The following is a 15,449-nucleotide window of genomic DNA, read 5'->3' as shown; positions in this document are numbered from 1 at the left end:
TGTTATCAAATATTCTCAGCTTCCCTCTGCAGATTGTCAGTCACTGCTATTAAAATCAAAATTAAGACATTATACTGGCACCCTGTCAGTTACGAGGACAAGGGTTCCAGCTGATCTGATCAACAGAACAGCCTGCTTGTAAAATTAATGTGCAAGTGGCTGAGCACTCCACAGACACATGTGCCCTTAATGTAGTTCTCGGGGAGATTTAGCATGACAAAGAATGTGACAAGGCTGGTCCTTTGAATTACGAGTACAACTCATGTTTACCAACTGAATGGACTAGATGCTGGAAATCAAACTCACAACTTTATGATTGTGAGTCTAACACCTTCACCATTAAAGAACAAAAAAAAAAATAATGATAATCTCAAGATGTTGTTTTTCAGTATCAAATACCTTAAAAATGCTCACAAGTGCATTTGGTTGCACTCAATCACAGTTCAATATCATAGAATACCCTAACTGAACCTAACTAGAAAATCCCTCATTTTATCATTTACATCATATTTTAGCTATTGTGTATAATATTCTACTCTTTATTTCTATGCAAATATGCACATGTACACATATATATGTGTGTACATGTATGTATACATGTGTGTGTGAGTGTGTGTGTGTGTGAGTGTGTGTGTGTGTGAGTGTGTGTGTACAACTTGATATTCTCAATATGTCATTCTATATATTGCATAATGTCCTTTACCTACCTCTCTTGTAATTTACAGTTTTATATTTTGTTTCTCTTCAAACCTTTGTAGCAAATAAATAAATAAATAAATGATAATAATAATAAATACCCTGATGCAATTGTTATCTAGTGAACGATATTTTGACATCTCAATTCTTTCTATATTAACCAAAATGAAGTAGATTGACAAATTTATTTTTTGAACCAGTTGAAGACACACGAGATGTCGAAATATCGTTCACTAGATAACAATGGCACTCTTCTTTTAATTTTGACATTATTATTATTACTATCATTATTGTTATTATTATCATTATCATTATTATAAGCAGCAGAAATAGCAGCAGCAGCATCAATGCTTTCAAGGTGTCAACTATTGGGAAATACCATTAATATCTCCATTCTTTCTATCAGGCTTGAAGACTTCAGAAAATCCATTTTCTTTTCTTTTTATTTTCTTAAATTATTAACACTTTCAAGCAATACAAATTTGTTCTCGTCTGGTGTTGAATATATATGCTTGTGGTCATCTGAGATAGAATTGAAGCTTTTGGGTTAATTGATCCCAGGGCTCCAACCATTATTTGTATCACACTTTTTCTTTTTTCCTTCTCATTCTTGAGAGTAGCTCTGATCTCTGTTTTGAGCAGTAATTAAATTTTCCAAATTCTTTTCGAGAGCAATATTTGTAGTCTTCAAATATGGCAATGTCAATAATCATAAACCCTAAGGTCCTGAGCTGGTAGAGCCATAAGCAGGCTGGGTGAAATGCTTAGCAGTATTCGTTCATCTTCATGTTCTGAGTTCAAATCCTGCCAAGGTTGACTTTGCCTTTCATCCTTGATAAAATAAGTCATCCTTTGTGTCTCTTCAAACCTTTGTTTGAATAAATAAATAAATAATAATAATAATAATAATAAATGCCCTGATGCAATACCTTTTGATCTTAAGTGATTGGAAGTGTTATGTATATTATTTTGTCTTGGTATAAAAGATGGGCCACAGTAAATATTCTGTTCAATACCACAGATTTGCTTGTCAGTTGTTTGACCGTAACCAGTTGAGCATGTCCCTTGGTGGCTGACGATATGTGCATCTCTGATCATGAGCAGAAGTAGTGGGGGAGCATCATAGTCATGTGTTGAGAGGAATTCTTTGGGGTTTGAATAATTCACCTCTGGAAATGTGATAAAATGTTCATCCTTGATAAAATAAGGAGGAATGGGTAAGTTGAGTACAGTTGATATAATCAACTTACCCATTCCTCCAAAATGGCTGACCTTGTACCAAAATTTGACATCAATAATTAGGCAATCTTTCAGTACTAGATCCCATAACTTCCAGTCATTGTGCACACGCATACTCATTACATTATGGTATAGTGTGTTTATGTGTTTAAAGTTTGAGAACTGTATGAATCTGAGGGGAGAAGGTTTGAGTTTAGTGGGCCATTCGTTTTTTTTTTTTTCTATTTAATGTTGTCTTTTCATATTTTTAAGTCATTTGAAAACATAAACACACTATACGATAATGTAATCAGTATTCGTGCGCACAACAACGGGAAGTTATGGGATCTAGTACCGAAAGATCACCAATATAATTATAAACACTAGTTTCTTTGATTGTAGAAACTTCAGGTCTTTTGCTTTATGATTCTTTATTTGCATGTTAAAATTTAGTAAGATTTTTTGCTTGATTGTTTTCCAGGTTCATCTTAAGAACATGCTGACACCACTTTGTAGAGACTCAAAACTCAGATTTTTAGCATACATTCAAAGATTCCATACGAGATTGAAGTATATAGCTTGTTGTGATGCTTTCAGCAGTTTTCTGGGCTGGCTGGCATTTCACAGCCACTAACCAAGTAGATTGCATTTTCTGTCTATGTTAATATTGGTTAGGGTTTCTCAAATACTATAGTTGTTGTTGTTGCTTAACCACAGGTCAGTTCTGATCCTGCAGACCTACAGCTAAAGGCATTTCAACCATGACTATCCTTTCAATTTTTTTTAGGAGGATCAGCCTCCTCCACCTCCGCACTACCACCACCACCACTCTATTGGAAAAGAGAGAGAGAAAATGTATCAGAGCATTTCCTTGAGTCACAGGAAGATGAATATAAGAGAAATGATGCAGAAATTGGTAAGTAAGCTTGTGAGTGTTGTCTAACGAACCCTTCTTTTTATAAGACGATAGAATGCAATTTGAGCGAATTTGACTGTTATTTCTAGAAAGTCAAGTTACTGTATAGAAGCTCCTTTGTTGGCTCAGAGATGTTTAATTAGTATGCTGGAGCATTATTATGTCTCAGTATTTCTTTGTTGTTGGATAAATAATTGTAGGGTGTTAAATGAATGGGTACAGTCTACAATTATGAATTGGGACCACATTAGAATACTTCAAAATCTTGGAGCAGAATACTCATCATGAGAGACAGAATGTTTGTGGCTAGGAAAATATCCAATCAAGTTTCATCCAAACAGAATATCTGAAATAAGTTCACATTAAAACAATTGATATATATATATATATATATAATATAAATAATATATAAATATATGCATATATCCATATATATATGCACATACCTACACATATATGTATATATACATGTGTGAGGAGTTTCAGGTGAGGTCGTTGCCAGTGCCCCTGGACTGGCTCTTGTGCGGGTGGCATGTAAGATACACCATTTTGAGCATGGCCGTTGCCAGTACCGCCTGACTGGCCTTCGTGCGGGTGACACGTAAAAGCACCCACTACACTCTCTGAGTGGTTGGCGTTAGGAAGGGCATCCAACTGTAGAAACTCTGCCAAATCAGATTGGAAGCTGGCGTTGCCATCTGGTTTCACCAGTCCTCAGTCAAATCGTCCAACCCATGCTAGCATGGAAAGCGGACGTTAAACAACGATGATGATGATGATGATGACATGCATATATGGGTACAGGACATAAAAAAAACGTTGAACACAATGAGAAACGAAAACATAAATACAAAAACATAGAAAACGAACTTTTTTTTGAACAACGAAAAAAATAAACAGAGAAACGAGACATGCAACATAAAAAGTATACCCCTCCGCGTTTCGAAGGCAAGGACAATACGTGACTTTGTTGAAACAGTCCTTCCCACAAAGCAAATTAAATAAAATTTATATATATATATATATATATATATATATATATATATATATGTATATATGATGATGATGATGATGATGATGATGATATATATATATATATCATCATCATCATCATCATCATCGTCGTTTAACGTCCGCTTTCCATGCTAGCATGGGTTGGAAGATTTGACTGAGGACTGGTGAAACCAGATGGCTACATCAAGCTCCAATCTTATTTGGCAGAGTTTCTACAGCTGGATGCCCTTCCTAACGCCCACCACTCCGAGAGTGTAGTAGGTGCTTTTACGTGCCACCGGCACGAAGGCCAGTCAGGCGGTACTGGCAACGGCCATGCTCAAAATGGTGTATTTTACGTGCCACCTGCACAGGAGCCAGTCCAGCGGCACTGGCAACGACCTCGCTCGAATGTCTTTACACATATATATAAAGATATACCTTATTTGGTAGCATAAAAGACATACAAACATATCAGACACATTTCAATTTTAACAGCACATATTCAGTAAAAAGACTGTTTTTAGAACATCAAAGCATGTAACATAAGACTATCTTCATATATGGAACCTAGGGTGGTTGTTCTGAGACATTTAAAAAATAAGTGCATGCTGTATGTCATCAAATATGGTATATTGTTTTTTGTATCTCCAAATTTTATCCTGAGAAAGAAGATCAGAGGTCATAGCTTTTGCTGGTCCTTCTAGGAGGTTGAATCTAATGTGGTTTATTCAGGTTGAATTACTGAACACTTATGGCAGTGAAGAAATTCCTGGGGAGTTGCAGTCAAGGTTAAATTAAAAACCAACTGATACCTTAAGCATAGCCCAACAATGGTTCCTTTTTGACCCTTTTAGTGACATTAAGACATAATAGGAGCTGAATGAGAAATAATTAACTCCTCAATTTTCTTCCAGGCAAGACTCCACATCTATATTAAATATAAGCTGCTTTTCACTTTCATTTATTTGACACTAAATACCAGTAAGCAAAATATTTATTTATAACTAGTGCAAAAGGAAAAAAGGCAAATTTTTAACATATTTTCATGAAAAAAACAAACAAACCCAGTTGTAAGGGAAAAATGCAAGCACAAATATTTATTGAAAACAACTCTTTTTACAGAACTCAATATTGGTGATATACTTCTGGAAAAGAAATTCTACCGAAAAAGTAATATTTGTACAGAACAAAACATTTTTTATTCAGTTGGTTTCTAACCTTGAAGATATGTTGCTTTCAAATGTACATGGACACATCATTATCATCATCATTTAATGTCTGTTGTCCATGCTGGCATGGGTTGGACGGTTTGACCCGGGTTAGCAAGCTGGAAGGCTGCACCAGGCTCCAATCTGATTTGGCATGGTTTCTACGGCTGGATGCCCTTCCTACTGGTTGGTCTAGGGCTATAGCAAAAGACACTTGTCCAAGGTGCTGAGCAGTGGGGCTGAACTCAAACTTACCTGGTTGAGAAGTTCACTTCTCAACTATGTAACTATGCTGCTTATTTGAAAAGCAAACACTTTAGCTCGGTACATTTGTTCATAGTGGAAATACACTATAAGACGCTAAAGGAACTTTGGAATTACCTTGTATGTATGTGTGGGAAGAGAGAGAGAGAGGTTGTAAGAGGGGCAAAACGTAGTGTCTCTCAACATTTTAAACATCCCTCAATCATCAAAGACAGGTGACATGTTCTCGGGCTGGAACGAGGTATAAATGAGAAATATATTAAGGAAAACTGGTTAGAGAGAGAGAGAGAGAGAGAGAGAGAACAAGTGGAGTAGAAGGCCGAGGAATCAAGACAGAATAAATGGTGAGTACAGTAGGAGAAAAGAAAGTTAGATATGTATGCACTGGTAATGTGTTACAGGATTAAAGTTGAATGTTGACTAGGTAGATTCCTTGGAAGAGGACAATGAGAGAGAGATGATTTGACATATGTAGTGTCAAGTTAAAATATAATGTTGCAGTGATGAAGTAAATACATGTAAGGAGCTAAAACTGTATTATTTAACAATAATAGAAAAGATAACGGAAAGAAGAGAAGTTTCTTAATAGAACTTGAATTTCTATAGAAAACTCCTTGAAAGAGTTTTCAAACTAAACGAGTGAACTTTCTCCGAAATGAGATTTGGTTGTTTAATTATGATATACCCTTTTCGTTTATTTAGGTACGTGCCCCGAAATGGTAATCTTTTAGCAATTTTCTTCTGTTTAATTGCTGCTTTTTTATTTCCGCCTTATTTGCATCGAATGAACACCCTTTAGAATGTAGTTAGACGTTTAAAGTCATTATATTAGAAACTTAATTTCTAATGTAACCTGTTGAAGTTGTAAAAAAATTCGGAGAATGATTTTAGAAATTGCTTCGAGTATAAATAACCACATCAAAAAAAAAAAAAAAAAATTTAAGTGTAGACTTTGATAAGATCAAAATGGTTTAATATTTTCAAAATGTTTAATATAAGTTCACAGGTATCATAGTACAATATACACTTGCAAATATTTTACTAAGTTGTGGTTTAAAACAATTGTATTTCTGTTCGAAGTTTTTCAATTAAATTAAATGACTCAGTTTGCAAATTTCTGGCTCGAGGTTGCTAGTCACATGAGGTCACTGAATGAGAATAAAAAAGCGAAAAATAAAAGTTTACCAATAGTCAACTAACTGACCCCTTAATTTTTTTTTTAAATATCTGTAAATTCTCCTTCTCCCCAACTTTTTTTTTCTTACGTTGGAGTTGGCTAACAGGACCGTTTCTTGTGTAACCAAGAAATATCACTGAGAAATACAACAGATCCGTAAACGAAAAATAAAAAGTCACCAAGAAAGATATTGATTATAAAATTAATTAGGGAAAAGAAAAAGTAAAGATAAAAGAGTTGATGAGAGGATTTGAAAGAATAAAGGGACAAAATAAAGTTAAGAAAGAGAGAGAATTGGAGAAAGCAAAATTCTGAATGGCCAAAAGAGAGAAAGAACAATAAAGAATGTGAGAGAAAGGAATTATTAAAAAGGAAAAAAAAAAAGCCAGGGGAGATTGGAAACGATGGAGATAGTGAGAGGAATTTAAAAAAAAAAAAGACGAGCGTGTACGATAGGAAAAAAAAAGGAAAGAATAGACGACAGTAGTAAAGAAAGAGTAAGAGGAGAGAGAGAGGTAGAAAGAGTGAGAGTGGGAGCCAGAAAATGCCGACTATTTTGTTAGCGAGAAGCAGCACATGTTTATTCTGAGAACTATCACCTCAACGGTTGTGTAGGGCAAAACTTTCTTCTATCTCTCTTCTCGCATTCATATAACCGCAAATAGAGGAGGCGGCAGCAGCAGGAACAACAATAACAACAACAACAGCATTAGTGGTTGGAGGCAAGGACGGAAAAAAAAAAAGTAGCGATTTTTTCCTCCTCCTCCCCTTATCTCACTCCATACAGTATCATCTCCCCCACTGCAGTCAGCCCTGCACCCTCTCTAAGAATAGTTTTGTTTCTCCTGCCGGTCGGGCGTCACAGCACAAACGGCCAAGTTGTTACCCACGGTATGGAAACTCCTCTGGATGTTTTGTCACGGGCTGCCTCGCTAGTCGAAACAAATCGTAAGTACTAACTTTCATGTTGACACGATTACACACACACACCACCTTGTATGTTGATATTATATCTATTATAAACTCATTCAATAACTATACGTATGTTACATTATATGTACACTCGTTTAATCGCACTCTTTTGACCAACAATCAATACCACGCATACTTTTTCCTTATTTGAATGTTCTTAAAGCAGTCCCCCACTGCTGATTTTCGATCGAAAAATCTTTATATATATATATATATATATATAAAAAAACGACCTCGCGTGTTTTAAAGTTTGCCAGAGTTTACTAATTAATGTTTATGGTGAAATGAGTGTGGAATTTGACATTATATATATATTATAGACATGACGAAGCGGGAATAACTTTATTTGGGGGTGGTTTTTCTACGAGATATTTACTTTGTTAAATTTAGTTTAACGATTATCATAAAACTTTAATATGAAGCACACGTGTCATTTACCAAACATTTTACAATATCGATATAACTTTTCAAATATTTTTTCTCTTTCTTTCTCTACTTTTCTCTCTCTCTCTTTCCCTCACTCTCTCTCTCACACACACACATACACTATATATATACATATATATAATATAAATGTGGCGTTTTCACTTTAACTGTCGAGTTTTCAAAAATATTCGACATTATATCTCTTTCCGCTATATTTACGTAACTTCGCCACTCATTCAGTCCAAGTCATCAAATAGTTTTCTATGTACACATTCCGTAGTGTTGATAGAGAGATATGTTTACTTCCGCCTCTTATGTTAATTTTTATTTTTCCTTCTTTCTTTCTCAACATTTTTTTGGGTTTTGATGATAACTAAGGGAGGAAAAAATTCTAAATAAATATACCGCGCGTGTTTAGTTGCTACATATTTGTGTATTTTTTTTTCTCACACAAACTTGTTTATTGCATGTGGTTGTTTCGTTTTCACCCCACCCTCTCTTCTAACAATTGGGTCCTCCTCACACAAACATACTTAATATCGATTTTGTTTTTTAATAACACAAACTTTAATTATAAACATTTTAAATCGTCGTATTGTATGTATTTATGTGATAAAACGGAAACCTCGCTTTTACATGACTGTACAATGAAGTACTGTCATTTTTTAATTTTGTCATTGAAACTTCATTTTATATCGATTCAGTATCTTTTATTTTAATTTGGAAAGAGGTTGTAATATGAGAAAATAAACTTTTTACAAGTTGTCTTGCTCAAGATTAGTCCTAATCGAGTAAGATCTGTGATCAAAAGAATTTCAGCTGTGACCATCTCGATCAAAGTACATTTAAGAACACATTACTCAATGTCTCCTTTTTTTTGTTTAGATGATAGGGTGTGATTTGGAAGGAACTTGACTGCTGTAAGAATGACAATAAGGTGGCAGTAGTGATAAAGTTATGGGTAGACTTAACCATCTTTTCTTCCTGTCTGTTCTGTCACCACTTATTATTCCCCCACCCCCGCGTCACTGTTTTCTGATATACGGTGCTTCCACTACCGTCGTCACCTTGTATGTTAACTAAGACCGCTTCCACTCGCCAACATCTTTATATAACGGCTTTACCCTCCGCCACCGTCATCAACTGTGTCTTACCGAGCCAACCACCACCACCATCATCATGACCCGTTCTCTGTATTCTGCCTCACTCCAAGCTGCCGCTCTTGCATTCCTGTCATTACTCTGATTCCTCTGACTATACTAACATCATTTTGTGTCGTCGCTAACTTTTTCGAATCGATTTACATCCCTTGCATTCCCTTTTTCTCTCATTCTTTCTCCCTCTCACACTTATGCCTTCTTTTTGCCATATATTTCAAAATCTTTCTTCCTTTCCTTTCAACTCTCCCGTCGTCCCATTTTTATGTTAGTGGTTGTAACGAGTCTCTGGGTGCATTTGTGTATATGTACACACACACATATATATATATAATTACACATGCACTCATATATTTGTGTGTGTTTTTGAGCTATGGTGGTGTGTGTTGAGCGAATGAAATTTGAAATGTTTCAGACGGAGCCCTTCATTAAACACATTTTCGACTGACTTCCACCCCGAAACAGCAAGAAAGCCCCTGGATGGTCGCTCGACCTGCTAGAAATAGATGCCAAACCTCCTTCAACTCTCTTTTCTCTTAAAAGGTAGTATAACTACAGAGTAGTGGTGGAGAAGAACGACTCGAAACTCTTCCAAAATAAAGGAAACAAAGTTGTAGGAGACCAAACTGTAGTTATGCCAAAAAGGTGAAGGTCACATTAGATAATGTCCTAGATAATCAAAAACACTGAGATGGTCACAGCTGGACTGCTTTTGATTATAGGTCTGCTCGACTGCAGTTGACCCGGACAACACTAAGTGGTATATCTAAGAAGAATTTTGACACGTTCGCTCGACTTATTAGAAATCTCTCTCAATTTACTTCTTTGAAATAAAAATGAACACGTTAGATACTTGTATCTTTGATAGACACCGTTAAAAAGACGAAAATCATAGCTAGCTTGCCTCTCAGTTTAGATCTATTCGATCAGGGCTGACCTGGGTCTAAGCAGAAAAAAAGAGTAACAAAAATCAAAATCATTGCTGCTATTTATTTAATCTTGGGATCAGTGAAAATACGACATTGTCAATCATTTTAGTTCTCTTGTGCAAGGTTCATTGTCCCGTATTTAAAGGATCGGTGAGTGGGTATATGCGATACTCTTACACAAATTTAGTCTGATCCTTTTTACTCTTTGTAACATTCCTCAGTCACATAAAGAATTATTACCTACTTTCCATACTTTAGGTCCAGCACGTGCCCCTCCCCCTCTTTCTGTTTTTCTGCTTTTCTGTCAAGCACGTGTCTCGCTATCTTTCTCTTTTCTCTCTCTCTCTCTCTTTCTTTCTCCCTCAACTTACCGAGTAAAACTTTTAAAGTTTATTCTTGTTTTTAGGAACTTTGTAAGAATAGACTATACTTGGTTCATACAACACACACATAAACACATACACGTGTGTGTGTGTGTGTGTGTGTGTTTTAAGGTTGAAAACATCGGACATGAACTAGGAAAAGAAAACGACCCAATTAAAATGTCTGAATATTTATCAAAACAAGATACGACAGTAACTTCGAAGTTTGCAAGGTCGGCTTGTTAAACAGTTTAACAGAGCCAGCAAAACTTTGATATTATTGTTGTATATAGATTATCATCTCGAGGAGGTGTATTTTATCCAAATCTCTTTGTGAGTGAAATTTCGTTGAGGAAACTGTGTGGAAGCCTGTCGGATGGACTATAATTTTAAAAAAATACAGCTATAGTGTCACTTTGATTTTTATTTGAGAATGTGTGCTAAAAGTGCACGTGTCTGTGAAATACTCAGCCTCTTGTGTGCTAGGTCAATGAGTATGTAATTCAGCTGATTGAACAACTGATATACTCATGTGTGCTTATGTAAATATACATCGTGTGTGTGTGTTTCAGATTGTCTGACGAAGTCAGCTGAGCCGAAACTTCGAAGTTACTTGTCTGCCTTTTCCTTGTATGTGTTCACACACATAACAAGAAAGAAAAGAGAGAGAGAGAGAAAAATAACTTGGCTTCTATTTTCATACAGTTTATTTAGGCTTATGTATTCTGTCACAAACTCTTTGTCTTAATCTAATTCCCTCTGCACCCCCCCTATATATATATATATATAAACAAACGTCTTTAATGTGTACAGTGAGGCTACATAATTTAAGGTTTGAAATCTTGATCCACTTAGTATTATTATGGAAATTCTTGACATATTTCTTTCTTCATTTAGTTCATTTAAACAGTACCCGCACGTTAACCACCACTTCCACTGATATTTTCTTTTCTTTTGTTTCGTTAAATGGCACATTTCCATAGCATTCTTTAAAAATATACATGAACTCGAATTGAGGCGAGACACAGCTACAAACAACGAAGTAAAACTAATAATAATAAAATTTACCGGTTTGGTTCCGAACGATTTTATGATTTACTGAAAAAAAAATTAAAATGTATTGGGAACAAATTTCGTAATCGTTGTTATTGTTTAGGCCCCTCTTTAGTTCGTCAAGTGGACCATCACTAAGGCCCCTCTGCTCGATTCGGATAATGAGGTGTTTTCGTTGAGCTGCAGATCATCCTGAATCAAACAGACCTCTTGATCAAAGCCGTTTTAGGAATTGACCCAGCCATCCTTTTTCTTTCTCTCTCACACCCAATTATGTTTCTAGTAATCCTTTGAGGAAGATTTAGCTGCTTGTTCTAGCACGTCGAACACGCTATTTAGAGGCTCCCTTAATAGTTTCTTATTTAGCCCCAAGTCAACTCTGATTGAGGAAGGATAATATAGATATTTCTAACCTTAACCATCCCCACATTATCCAATGTGTCGTTTTATTTATTTATATATAACTTATTTATTTATTTATTTATTGTAAGACAGTAGGTATAATTTGAGAAAGATTCCAGCTGCTGTTTTTAGCCAGTCGAATGACTATATAAAGAGCCTCTTGTTGGGTTTTTAAGTCTGGAAAAGTGTTTTGTTGGCACTCCGTGAGTTATAATCGAGGTGTGAGTTCAGAAAAAGTTTTGAAATTTTAGTTTCAAACCATTTCACAAAATTTCTGTTATTGCTTTACTTTTTTGGGGAAAGTTTAAATATCACAACTGTCTCGTTCAAAAACAAAAAGTTAATTTGCTGCGAGGCACTTTTTGGACAGGACTTTTTTCATCGAGGAAAGATGAAAATGCCTTTTTCTCTTTGTCTTTTATTTGCGGTCATACTGGAACATTACGGTTTTTTTTTACGTCTAATACTTATATCTGTCTCTTGATTGCCGAACCGGCGAAAGTAAAGAATACGCACACTAAAGTATTTAGGGTTAGGGTTTTTGTTACGCCTAAAACGGGTGGTGTATGTATTCTTTATCTCCGCTAAGCTACGGGGACGTAAAGAAACCAACACCGGTTGTCAAGCGGTGGAGGGGGACAGTCAGTCACACACACACACACGATAGTCTTCCTTCAATTTCTGTCTAACAAATCCACTCATAAAGCCTGGAGTTTTCGTAGTAGACACTTGCTTAGGGTTCCATGCAGTGGGACTGAACTAGGGACCATTTAGTTGGGAAGCAAACTTCCTACCACATGTCACGCCAGTGCCTATGTTTATTATAAATTACGGTGTTTTTCTTTTTTCTCCGAATCGGCAATATCATTTACTTCACCAATGTCTCTACAAAAAAGTAAATACATAAATAAACGATACAACATTCTAATTCATCTTTTATAAACTTTTGTCCAGCAAATCCAGGAACGGCGAACTTTGAATAGACTTGGCTAAAATTTGAGAAAGTGAAAGTGGTACGCTATACTCAAAGACAGCCAAGAAAATTTGACGTTAATAATGGTATTATTTAGTATTGATGACAAGGCAATTTGCAATATTTTTCCACGGCTGGTTTGAATTCTTTCAGACATATATAAATTTATAGAAACATAAATATATCGTTGATTGGCTGTATTTAAAGAGTCCAGATCAATTCAGATCCAGTGTGTATGTGTATGTGTGTATATATATGAATTATAATCTGAATATTAAATGTGTGAATAAAAAATTCATATTTTTATGTATATATGAGCGTGGGGGTGTATGTATGTGTGTGTGTATATATATACACACACACACACACACACACACACACACACACACACACACACACACATATGCATGCGCGCGTGTGAACTTGTGTATATACTTATCACATTCAGATCACCGCACATGTATATATATGTACCATTTCGAGTTTCTAAAAATAAATTTTTGCCCCAGCACTACCTCTTTGGTCCAACCACATTATCTCTCTCACTCCTCCTCCCTTCAGCTCTTTTTCCTCTAGAAAACTTTGGTATGTTCGGAATTTTTCAATGTCGATTGTTGGGTCTTGTAGAAACAGCCGTCCTTCAACTGCACGGTTGTTTCCTGTGTGGCTATCATAAAATAAACAATTTTCCCCCACTCTCTCCCTTGCGAACCCTTACAGCAATTAGAAAACAATAGCATGTACAGGCACACTCACACGCACGCATGTACGCACGTACGTCCCATAATTGTCGCATACATAGATGCGTGTTATGTCTGTACGTATACACAAACCAAACACACGTACTGAAATTGCTAAGGTCATATGAAAAAATATAAAGATATATATAAAAATTCAAGTTATACACGCTTACAGAAGCCATGTATTGATACACTCACTAAAAACTGGTATGACCGCTTTTGCTATGACGTGAAAGTTCGAAGGTTTACAGATTGTAAGAAACACGCACACTGTGCTGGAGATATTGAGGAATTTGTTATACATATGTTTCATTTTCCCGCCTACTTTAAATGTTAAAGAAAACTTCAACAGCCACAAGAATTTCTTTTGACTAAGCATATATTAATCCTATATACCATAGACGTAAAGTGTTGTCAATTGCTTGACTGGACGACCACCATTTATTACTGGTATTAATAATTTTGACTAAATTATAGCTAAATAACAAATTAATATGTCTATTAGCTCTTGACTACTGTCATTTTCACAGCCATCCTTTGGTAATTATTTGTTGCTATGCAACTCTGAAGTTTGTTTTAAAGAGATGAGAATAGGAAGTTGTGATGTTTATCCGTCTTGAGGCTACTCTCAGGAAAAATAAAAACACATCACAGACTGTTCTACAACATTCAACATAGAGATAACTGATTCTGAAAGAGATATGGTGCTCTTGGAAGGACTAGATATTAAGTGTTGAAACTTTTCCCCGCTAGAAGTGTAAAATAATTTTTTCTATCTGAAACTGAAATTATTCAAAAGATTTGACCTTGTTCACTACTAGTCTAAGTAACTTAGTATTTGTAAAAGAATAATATAGTCAACTGAATTGATATCATTTAAGTACTTGTTTTATCAACGTTGGCACCTAACCATGGTGCAATATGCAACTATAAAAATGTATGTACAAACAGTAAAAATACTGCTCACCAACCACATGGTTCTGGGTTCAGTCCAACTGCGTGGCACCTTGGGCATGTGTCTTCTACTATAGCCTCGGGATGACTAAAGCCTTGTGAGTGGATTTGGTAGACGGAAACTGAAAGAAGCCCGTCGTATATATGCATATGTATATATGTGTGTGTGTTTGTTTGTATGTCTGTGTTTGTCCCCCCAGCATCGCTTGACAACGAATGGTGGTGTGTTTATGTCCCCATAACTTAGCGGTTCAGCAAAAGATACCGATAGAATAAGTACTAGGCCTACAAAGAATAAGTCCTGGGGTCGATTTGCTAATGGTGCATGTGTCTGTGGAATACTCTGCCACTTATAAATTTAATGAGTATACAGTTTAGATGATTGAACAACTGAATGTTCATCGTTGAAACCAACAAAAAGATCCATCACATTTATCAACCTTGGAATTATGAATCGCAAAACAGACCTTTGTGGAATTTGAGCTTAGAATATAAAAGAATGTAACTATAGGGTGTCCCAAAAGTCACTGATGGGTTTTAATTTCTAATAACTTCCTTAACTCTACAAATAAATGCATGAAATTTTGCAACAATATAAAGGACATAATGGAAATTAATATGCACCAGTCAAATTTTGCAACACCTCTATATCACATATGATAAATGACATCGCTAAAATGGCAGCCATTTTTGGCTTCGCATGCCCATGCTCTTTCCAAAACGTGCACCACCATAAGACCCTCAAGAGTTTCAGACCCCACTTCTCTGATTTCTCTATTGATGGTCTCCTTCATTTGCACCAGGGTCTCCAATTTGTTGACATGCACTCTCTCTTTCAGGTATCCTCACAAGAAAAAATCCAGGCTAGTCAAGTCTGGGGAACATGAAGGCCATTCAAATTAGACATCACACATGGTTCCAAGAAGATGGGACAAACTGCTCATACTGCAAGAGAAACAATGCAGTTGCTATGGCAATGCTTTGGAGAGAGAATAATCTCCCACCA

General features: G+C 35.8%; 1 protein-coding gene across 1 annotated transcript in view; it reads left to right on the top strand.

Annotated features, from left to right (window-relative positions):
- Positions 1-5,578: 5,578 nt before the first annotated feature.
- The window catches only part of LOC106877486 (uncharacterized), a 224,232-nt gene continuing 214,361 nt past the window's right edge, over positions 5,579-15,449 (top strand). The window contains exon 1 of the mRNA XM_052966014.2: positions 5,579-7,423. Within this exon, the coding sequence (XP_052821974.1) occupies positions 7,369-7,423 (55 nt within the window). The 5' untranslated portion in view covers positions 5,579-7,368. The remainder of the gene's footprint in view (positions 7,424-15,449) is intronic.

The sequence above is a fragment of the Octopus bimaculoides genome, chromosome 3 (genome assembly GCF_046866305.1).
Source record: "Octopus bimaculoides isolate indiv1 chromosome 3, ASM4686630v1, whole genome shotgun sequence".
Classification (NCBI taxonomy): domain Eukaryota; kingdom Metazoa; phylum Mollusca; class Cephalopoda; order Octopoda; family Octopodidae; genus Octopus; species Octopus bimaculoides.
This window is presented reverse-complemented; position numbering and strand designations above follow the sequence as displayed.